Source organism: Myotis daubentonii, chromosome 4, assembly GCF_963259705.1.
Source record: "Myotis daubentonii chromosome 4, mMyoDau2.1, whole genome shotgun sequence".
Classification (NCBI taxonomy): Eukaryota; Metazoa; Chordata; class Mammalia; order Chiroptera; family Vespertilionidae; genus Myotis; species Myotis daubentonii.
Genome location: NC_081843.1, coordinates 10971106 through 10981226, shown reverse-complemented (window position 1 = coordinate 10981226; position 10121 = coordinate 10971106). Strand labels below are relative to the sequence as shown.

Below are 10121 nucleotides of genomic sequence, written 5' to 3'. Positions count from 1 at the left end.
GCTGGGGCAGAGGTCAGCTGCCCCTCCTCTTCCATGGCCCCCGTCCTGTCTCATACTCACCTGGGTGGGTGACAGGTCTTGTGGGTAGACGGGCCCACTCAGCAGGACCCTCTCGCAGAGCTGGTTGGTCAAGACCTCAGTGCCCTCACGCTGTCTCCGTCGGCCTGAGAAACGGATACCACTGCCGACCTGGCCCTGGAGGAGGAGGGCAGAGCAGGTCCAGCCAACTCGGTTAGACGCAGAAGACGTACATGGACTCCCCTTCACTTCCTTTCATTCCCAGGGAAGCAGGCGCCCTCAGATCGGCTGCAGGGCCGCGCGAGTGGGGAGGGGCCCGGAGGGTGGGGACAGGGCGGCTCCTGTGAGAGTCTCTGTCTGGACTTGGCTCAGGGCTCCAGCTCAGTGGCCACAAAGCTGCCGCAGGCCTCCTAGCGAGTCACTGTCCTTTCATGCCTCAGCTCCCGGGTCTGTAAAACGGGATGGCGACGCCCCTTGCTGGATGAGCTTACTGGGAGGCCAGACCTGTTGGAGGACCAGGGAGGGGAACTGTAACGTGGGAAGGCAACATTATGCAAACAGGCTCATTTTTTCAGAAGGAGTGGGACTCTGACCGGAAAAGATGAGAAGAGACACGTCCCCAGCAACAGGATGGTGTGAAGAGAGACCGTTTCTGACACATTCACTCATGGATAGTTACTGTGCACCTGCTGAGTGCCAGGGACCAGCCCTGAGGAAGCGGCAGCGAAAGGCGCTTAGACTAAGTGCAGGTGGTTGAGATCCTGTGTCAGATGGGCAGTGGGAGCCCTGCTGGGAAGGTGGTGACAGAGTGGCTCGACAGGGCAGCCGCGGAGCCCCAGGGGGTGCGTCTCCTCCAGGAACAGGGCAGCAGCTGACGGGGGGACAGCGGGCTGGGCCGGGGGAGGGGGGAAAGGTGGAGGGGAGCACTTAGGCCTCCTTGCCCAGCCCCAAGCCCACCCCAAGCCCGCTCTCTGCCTGTGGCCACTCAACTCCTCTCCTTGCCTTGGGTTTCCCAGCTGCCAGTGGTCGCCTCCTCTGACCCCAGACAATAAATTAATAAGTAAAATATGCAGTTTGTCAGACAGTACTATGTGCTCTTAAGAAAATAAACAGGTCCTAACTGGTTTGGCTCAGTGGGTAGAGCATCGGCCTGTGGACTCAATCCCCAGTAGGGGGCGTGCAGGAAGTAGCCGATCAATGATTCGCTGTCATCATTGATGCTTCTATCTCTCCCCCTTCCTCTCTGAAATCGATAAAAATATATATACAAAAATAGGACTATCATCATGAGTCACTCCCTACCTTCCCTCTGGCCTTTGCTTAAAGGCCACTGTCTCGGGCAGGCTTCCCTTGACATTCTTATTTCCTTTGTGCACCTGTACTGTTTGTCTGCCGCCCGAGGATGCGAGCTCATGAGGCAGAAAGTAGTTTACCTCTGTACCCACAGCTTTTAGAACCCTCCCTGGCTCAAATACTTGCTGAATGAATAAATGATCATCTCCTCCAACAGTTAAAAACCAAACCAAACCAAACTTTCCCACCCTGTTCTCCAGAAAATGGAGACAGGCAAGGCGCACGGAGCGGTGTGAGCATTCTGGGAAGTGATACAACCCAACTTTCGTTTTATAACTTACATGTTTCGCAAAAGCTGGCAGGAGGGGATGTTGGGTCATTCAGGGGGGCTGAACCCGAGGTTGGGGGTCATCTTCTGGTTCCACAGCATGAACTGCTTTTGTAATCAGAAAAGCAAGGAAAACCTTGTTTTACGGAGAAAAGGAAGTGCTTGCTTCGGGTGGAGAGATGCCTGGGTTCTGGGTCTGGCCCCCGGGAGCGGCCTCCTTTGTCAAGGCTGGCAGCTTGCACAGGGATCTGGGACTGGAGTCCCCTGCTTCTTTGCCTGCCCCCCCACCCCCAGGCGCTCCCTGAAGTGCACAGAGCTCTCTAGATTCTAGAACAGCCGTGGGCAAACTATGGCCCGCGGGCCGGATCCGGCCCGTTTGAAATGAATAAAACTATTGAAAAAAAAGACCGTACCCTTTTCTGTAATGATGTTTACTTTGAATTTCTATTAGTTCACACAAACACTCCATCCATGCTTTTGTTCCGGCCCTCCGGTCCAGTTTAAGAACCCATTGTGGCCCTCGAGTCAAAAAGTTTGCCCACCCCTGGTCTAGAAGGTTTGAGCATGGCTATCAGCACACCCGGTCGACTTCTGGCTCACCCTGTGGCAGTGATGAGCACATGGCCCAGGTCTTTTCTCTCTCACAGAGCTCGGGAAATATTCAGTGCGATAACGATTAGGTCATGCATCTGGTGTGAGGTCACACAGTAAAAGAGCTGAGTCCAAACTCTGTGCTGTTAGTCGCTACCCTGCTATCTCCTCAAGTTCTTTTCTGGCTCTGGAACTCTGCTAAGTGCTTGGAAAACACAATCTCCTTGTGTTCTCAAAACCATGTCCGGAGGTGGATGCGCTTTGCATCTCCTGTTTACAGTGGTGCAAATCGAGACGCAGGGGAAGCGCTAACCTGTCCCAGGTCACAGCCAAGTTTGCAGACAGGATCTGGACGTAGGTCTGAGGGACACTGAGACCGTTTTGGCCCCTCTTGCTGTGTAACACATCACCCCCAAACGCAGTGCTGGAAACACAATTTTGTTATGCTCCCAGGTTTTGTGCTTGGAAATTACCCTGTCCCTGCTCCACAGAAGCTCAGGCCTCATCCCGGAAGACGCAGTTGCTGGAGGTGACTTGACACCTGGGCCTGGAACCCCTGCAGGCTCCCGTCCCTCACGTGCCTGGACCCTGAGGATGGCTTTCAGCTGGGACCCCACTGAGCTGAAGGCCAGCCCGCCAACATGCGTCTCCACCTTGTCTCTCCACGTGTGCAATCTTGGACTTCTGCACAGCAGGGTGTCGGAGACCCAGGAACCCCAGGGAGAAAGGGGGGTGTGTGGCACTCCCAGATGGCACCACCTGTGCCATACTTCATCAGCCAAGGCAGCCGTGAAGGATCTTGCGCGTTCAAAAGGAAGGCACACGGTCCCAGGCCCCTCGAGGCCACACCATGTGGAGAGCACGTGGGGTGGGAACTCCTGCTGGGACTGTCGTTGGTAAATACAATCTGAGACAGAAGCCTGGCATCAGTGGTCCTCAACTTCACTGCACACTACAATCACGTTTCTTTTCTTTTTTTAAAAAAGTATTTTTATTGATTTCAGAGAGGAAGGGAGAGGTAGAAACATCAATGATGAGAGGGAATCATTGATCGGTTGCCTCCTGCACGCCCCACACTGGGGATTGAGCCTGCAACCGGGGCATGTGCCCTGCTCAGGAATCGAACCGTGACCCTCTGGTTCATGGATTGAAGATCACCCACTGAGCCACGCCGGCCAGGCTAGAGTCACCTTTCAAAGCTACAATGCCTACGCTGTACCCCAGACCAATGACAGCGACGCTGGGAGTGGGAGCCACGCACCAGGATTTTCTTTAACTTCCGTGTGCGATCAACGAGGCTTTCTCCCAGGTTTGCCAAGCACCTGGCAGGGTGGCTGGCTCATGGACAACCAGCGCTTCTCCAAGTGTGAAAACCTATGGCTCTTTGTACGCAAGGTCATGGTAGGTCATGCGCAGGTGGACTTGAAAGTCATAACATGATAGTTAGGCATTTCTCTTTACTTATCTTCTGTGACAAGTGATTGTGGGTTTCCATCTTTGGTGGTTGCGCAGTTTCCTTTTTAAATACATTTGAGTACAGAAGGGAGGAGGTGGAGGTCATGTTTAGAATTCTAAGTAGTGGCATAGGGGGAATGCACATGGGGCAGCAATCACAAAAGTGCTGCATGAACGGCGAGGCTGGGAAAGCCTGCGGCAGGGCGTCAGGGGTGGCCGCTGTGGCTGTTGCCACGCCCAGCATCGTCTTGAAGGACTGCTAGCTGCACATCGACTTTGGGTGATTCTGAAATTTTAAAACCCGACATCTGAGAGCTGGCCTTGGAGAAAGGAATGGGCAGGCGGGGGCCGGGGTGCTTGTGAAGCAAATTCAGAGCCCAAGTAAGTGTCCTGGTTCTGCCAGGAGCTGGGAATCCTTTGAATGAATTGCGGCAGCCTGAGGGGAAGTTTCCGTAAGCCCTGAGGGGGAGGAGAGGTCAGTCATCTGTCTCTTTCTCGGGAGGAACCCAAGAAATTGGGGAAACAGATATCACATGCGACCGGAGGTGAAAAAGAAAGAGTGTAGGAGAAGAGGGGGTGGAACAGGAGGGAGGTTCTGGAGGGGAGAGTCAAGAGTGGGTTCTTGTTGCTCGGCCGGCGAGGCTCAGTGGTTGAGCATCGACTTATGAACCAGGCAGTCAGGGTTTGGTTCCCGGTCAGGGCATAGGCCCGGGTTGCAGGCTCCATCCTCAGTGTAGGGCGGGCAGGAGGCAGCCAATCAATGATTCTCTTTCATCATTGATGTTTCTATTTCTCTGTCCCTCTCCCTTCCTCTCTGAAATCAATAACAATATATTAAAAAAAAAAAAAAAAAGAGTGCGACTCTAACCCCAAGGTCCTTCCTGACCAAACATTCTGTAATTCCAAGAACTGCCTGGTTCCTGGAACACCCGCTTAAAGGCCTCCAGGCATAGGTTGTGCCAGGGAAGGGCGAGGCCAGGGAAGGCCAATCAGAGGCCAGGAGCGAGGGGTGGCATGTGGGACCTCCTGGCCAAGTGCCATAGGACCCAGTATCCAGGGTGTGGTCACAGCCAGCGAGGGACAGTGCACTTCCCAGCTTGTTTTTTCCTTTGACATAGACAGAGGGGAGGGTAGTCTCACCATCTGGTAGGTTAGAAAACGGAGGTTCAGAGGACTTACTGACCAGAAATTAACTAGCTTCCAGGATTCCTCATTGTCAGTATTCATGTTTCTTCTCAGGCATGTAGCATAAAGGGAAAAGCCCAGAGGTAGAAAATCAGATAGACCTGAGTTCAAAATCCCAGCTTCTGCAGGTTTTGGCTGTGTGACTTTGGGCAAGTTACTTGACTTCTCTGAACCTCAGTTTTCCAGTCTGTAAAGTGGGGTCAATAGTGGTACACCTATAGGGTTACTGTAAGGATTCAGTGACACAATGCCTATAAAGCACCTATCACAGAGGGACAGCCCAGTGCATGGAAGCTGTGGGCTATGATTTTTGAAGCTGACATAGCAGATCTGTGCTGAGCTGAGAGCTCACTGCCCCATGCTGCTCCGCCATTTGCCTCCTGAGTTCAAGAGCTGACAGTGGCCCTAAGGTCTGGTTCCAATCATACCAGGCTCCTATTTGTCCCTCCGTGCAGTGCATGCCTTCAGCCAGGCCGCTGTACAGTAGGCATCCAGTAAACATTAATTGATCGAATAAGTCACATGTGGGAAGAGGAGTTGGAGGGGGAATCTCAAGGAGCTGTATGGCAAATGGCGGTGCGCTCTGGGCACAGGCTGCCTGGGTGAGATCCAGAGACGGGGACGGGCTATGGGGGAGGCGAGGGGACAGGCGGTGAGGGCAAGTCAGGGACGACTTTGAAGAGGGGGAGGCATTTGAGCTGAGCCTCCTGGGATGGGCGGGATGAAAGGCAGCTCGGACAGAAAGGACCAGGAAAACAGGAGCTTGCTCTGGGGTAGGTGGGAGTCAGGTTTCAGTAGCTCTGAGAAGGAACCAGGCAGCTCCAGGCAGCAAGTTTCCTGTCCCAGTGATGGCCAAGCAAGCAGGTGACTCCAGCAGGAGCAGCTGGGGTTGGGCTGGGTGCCATTTATTTATTTATTTATTTATTTATTTATTTATTTATTTATAAATATATTTTTATTGATTTCAGAGAGCAAGGGAGAAGGAAAGATAGACACATCAATGATGAGAGAAAATCATTGATCAGCTGCCTCCTGCATACCCCTACTGGGTACCGAGCCCGAAACCCAGGCATGTGCCCTTGACTGGAATCGAACCTGGGACCCTTCAGTCCACAGGCCGACGCTCTATCCACTGAGCCAAACCAGCTAGGGCTGTCTATTTTTTATATTTTTTTTATTTTATTGATTTTAGAGATGGAAAGAGGGAGAGGGAGTTAGAAGCATCAGTGATGAGAGGGAATCATTGATTGCCATGCCTCTCACTGGGGATTGAGCCTGCAACCAGGGCATGTGTCCTGACCAGAAATCGAACCATGACCTCTTGGTTCCTGGGTCGACACAGAACCACTGAGCCACACTGGCTGGGTTAGATGCCGTTTCATCCCCTCAGTCTGAGATCCTGTGTGACACAGACAGGAACAGTCCAGGCTGTTCCCAGGCTGGACTCGGGGGAGGCCACTGGATAGAGATTCCAAAGGCGCAAGCTGGCCTCAGTCGGCTGTGCATGTGTATCTGGTACCGCTCCAGCAGGCGCTCACTCCTCTGTCCATATTCTCGGGTCCCTAAGAGCCATTGGTGCCCAAGTTCTGCAGCCGAGGGCTGGCATGGAGGGGTCAGGAGAGGAGAAAAGGCTCCACTCAGGGCCTGACTGAGTGGTTTCCTCCCCCCACTTACATTGTCTGTGGAAAACGCTTCTTGCTAGTTTTATCCAGTATTCACTCTCTCCTGCTTTCCTTAATAACAAAACCCGCCCTCCCCCAGTTTGGCTAACACGTGGCTATGCAGCTAAATACTAGGTTTTCCGAAACTTTCTCGTAGCTGGGTGTGGCCATGTAACTAAATTCAGAGCAGATGTGCTGTGTTGTTCTACTTTTAGGTTATGGCCTTAGAAATGAGCTGCTGTGGCCCGCCCTGGCCCTTCCCTGTTCTCTTCCCACAGGCTGGCCCTGGAGCAGCCAGCGTGGGCCTCAAAGTGGAAACCATGTTCTGAGGTGGCAGAACCAAGGACTGAAGGAGCTGGAATCCCTGACACGTGGCGTTGCCATTTTGGTCCGGCAGTACTTGCCCTGGGAGCTGGTCTGTGCCAATGAGATGCCTTTCTACCCATTTGGTTTGAGTCTTCAAGACAGCGGCCCAAACGCGTATCTCAATCAGTATGTCCGCTCAGCTCCCATCACTCCTCTAATTTGCCCCACGTTCTTCTCAAACCTGGTTCCGAGACGGGTAACACCAGGTCAGAACCTTCCTGCCCCGGCTGACCGCCCAGAGCCCTGTCCTGGCGGCCCCCGAGCAAAGGGACCCCCTCACTTGAGGACCTTAAGGATCCTGGGAGCCCTGCGGCACTTGGGGTGAGTCCCTCAATGGTTTAAGTCTCGGTTTGCTCTGTTTTGGCACCAGTAAAGAAATTCCCTCCAAAGGTGGTTTTATAGGAATACAACATGATCAACAAGGTTGTTGTTCTGCTGGGGAGGGGACTGTGTCATGGGCAGATTAAAAAGAAGCGGAGGATTGTCCTTGCACCCAGAAGAGATCACAGGACCGTCTGCACCAAAGCACATGCCCACCCAGACCAAGCCAGAACACACACACACTCCCCGCTGCAGGCCCCTGCAAAGTCAGACCCCCCCCCCCCGAAAAGTCAGATCCCTCCCTCCCCCGCCCCCACAGTAACCGAATACAGACCCGAACCAAAGCTCTCGGTCCACGCGGCCGCAGACACAGGGAGCCGGCGCGCAGAGCCACACCGAGAGGACAAGACTCACAGCTGCTGCTGCACTTTATTGCCGCGCCGCCCGGGGAGCTCCGGTTTCCTCGGCGCCTTTCTCTTTGGGGCACCTTCGTGGCTTTGCCCCTTCACGCCCGCCCTGCCTCTTGCCCCCTATCTTGCCCTTGTTCTGCAGGTGCTCCCTTGGGGGCCCCTCAGAGCCTGAGGCAGTCCTGGGAGTCGGGTGGGCGAGCAGGCCCGGGGCCTGCCTCCGGGCGCGGGGTCCTCCGTGGTCCTGCCAACGTCGCCGTGGGGGGTGCGCGCTCCGGCCTCCTCTGGGGAAGGAAAGCAGTTGGTGCGGGGGACAGAGGCCTGGGCCATTCTGCCATCACTTGCTCCGTGACTCCAGAGAAAGGCCCTCTCCTCTCGGCCTCAGTTTCCCTCTCTGTAAACCACATTTCCCTCCAGTAGGAAAGGGTCTGTCGACGTGTCCCCCTTTGCACCGGTCACTGGGAAACTGAGTCAAATGTATGTCTCGTTTACTTCTGTGTGGAGACACCAGGTCTTTAATCCCTCCTCCCCACCCAACCAGCACCTCCCGTCCTGGCCCTCCAAGCCCGTCTCCCGGCCCTGGGCCCCTGGCACCTCACCTCCCGCGGTCTCAGGGCCGCGCCCCTCGCTTGTTCCGCTCCGTGTTCTGCAGCTTGGTCACCAGCTTCCTCTCGTGCCCACCAGGGCTGGGGCGGTTGGTGTGGGCAGCGGCTTCTCTCTTGGTGCGACCTTTCCGGCCTCCCACTCCTGGGAACGCAGGCGAGAGCAGAGTGAGCAGCTGGAGGCAGGGGGAGGCGGCGGTGGAAAGAGCTGGGGTCTGAGTCGGGAGGCTGGGGTTGCCACCACATAGCTTTGGGGCAGTGGTTCTCAACCTTCCTATGCCGCGACCCTTTCATACAGTTCCCCATGTTGTGGGGACCCCCAATTTCATTGTTACAAATGGAACATAATTAAAGGATAGCGATTAATCACAAAACAATATGTAATTATGTGTTTTCCGATGGTCTTAGGCGACCCCTGTGAAAGGCTCATTCGACCCCCAAAGGGGTCACGACCCACAGGTTGAGAATGGCTGCTTTGGGGTATAGTCCCTATTCCCCGCCGGAGGAAGGAGGGTCAGAGTGGAGGGGCAGGGCCAGGCCTTACCCAGCTGGGAATAGGCCAGGCTGTAGAGGTCGGACTCGTCCAGGCTGGGGTCTTCGTCCTGTGGTCCCAGGGGCTGCTGCGACGAGCTGGCTGCTCTGGGGAAGGTGGCCATCATGGCTGGCTTACTAGTACCTCACGGTCCCTCTGGCCTCCTACAGCTCAGTTTGTGTCTGGTTTCCTGGCACCTCCCAGCTCACTGGATCCGACTTATAAGGCCACGTCTCCTCCTCAGCGGCCGCGGCCCAGCCCCGCAGGCCCTGTCTGATGCAATCTGGCCCTTTCCCAGAACCGCGGTAAACACCCAGTATGAGGGGGGAAAAGTCAGTCTCGTGAGTCCCAGCCCTTTGCCCCCCCACCCGCCCTGGTGTTTTCCACAGAGGAGATTCCCTGCCCCTCAGCGAGGAGGGGCCTGGCAAGGTCTGGCCATAAATAGTCCTTGGGAACATGGCCAGCAGGGACCTGAGGGCGGCCCACTCCTTCCTGTCCATCTGCTGCCCTCGGCCACGTGCCCCTTCTGGGGTCGGGGTCATGGTCACACGGCTGACCCTCACTCCCACCCCAGTTGTGGCTCAGATTCAGGACTGTGTGGCAGCATATGGGGTAAGGAATACGGGGAGAGGATATCAACAAACTAGCGCTAGGTCAGTGGTTCTCACCCCTATCACTCCTTTTTTTCCAAGAAACACCTTGGAAAGCCCCCTGAATATCCTGACTGGAGCCCCTCGGTCATTCCCTTCACCTGAGAGGGAGGCTAGCCGAGTGGTTACGGGTGCAGATTCTGGAGCTGGATCTCAAGCCCCTGGTCCACTATTCCTGTGTGACCCCAGACAAGCCACTTTACCTCTCTGTGCCTTGGTTTTTCCCTCTGTAAAACGAGGACGGTGGTAACTGAAGCTGCATAGAGCTGGTGAGAGGAGCATGTGGGAGGGCACTTGCAGCAGTGCCCAGCCCCGGCCCCGGCCCGTGCCCACCGCACTGTGTGAGAGTTAGTCACGCCCCTCACAGCTCAGTAGAGCGAGCCCTACTGTCATATAGAGGAACCAGAAGAGATTAATTCATCATAAAATAATATGCACTGCAAAATATGGTTACACCAAAGCAGAAGACGTTATGGAGCAAGCCGATGTTTGTAGCGATTTAATGTGAATTAAAAGAGGGGGTTCAGATACGAAATGTGTGAGAGTGGAATTTTCCACTCCTGCCTGAAGGATCTGGGTGGGTCGAGTTGCACCAGCTCCCAGCTCCCCTGTTTTTTGGTGTGTGTGTGTGTGTGTGTGTGTGTGTGTGTGTGTTTAACTCTGTGGTTTCTAAGGACAGGACTTCTCTGCCAGGCCCGGAGCTGGTTCTCCC

General features: G+C 54.9%; 1 protein-coding gene across 1 annotated transcript; it reads right to left on the bottom strand.

Moving 5' to 3' along the window:
- Positions 1 to 7628: 7628 nt before the first annotated feature.
- NUPR1 (nuclear protein 1, transcriptional regulator) lies at positions 7629 to 9056 on the bottom strand. The gene is made up of 3 exons (XM_059692406.1): positions 8772 to 9056; positions 8225 to 8372; positions 7629 to 7909 (listed from the first exon to the last, which is right to left on the bottom strand). The coding sequence occupies exons 1-2, from the start codon at positions 8884 to 8886 to the stop codon at positions 8236 to 8238; spliced, it is 252 nt and encodes an 83-aa protein (XP_059548389.1). The 5' UTR covers positions 8887 to 9056; the 3' UTR covers positions 7629 to 7909; positions 8225 to 8235.
- Between the last annotated feature and the right edge of the window lie 1065 nt (positions 9057 to 10121).

Bases quoted from the DNA above. Each gene is read 5' to 3' on its own strand.
- NUPR1 (XM_059692406.1), bottom strand. From the start codon at position 8,886: ATGATGGCCACCTTCCCCAGAGCAGCCAGCTCGTCGCAGCAGCCCCTG. The intron at 8,373-8,771 runs GTAAGGCCTGGC...CTGCGTTCCCAG, and splicing joins CCTGGCCTATTCCCAGCTGG to GAGTGGGAGGCCGGAAAGGT.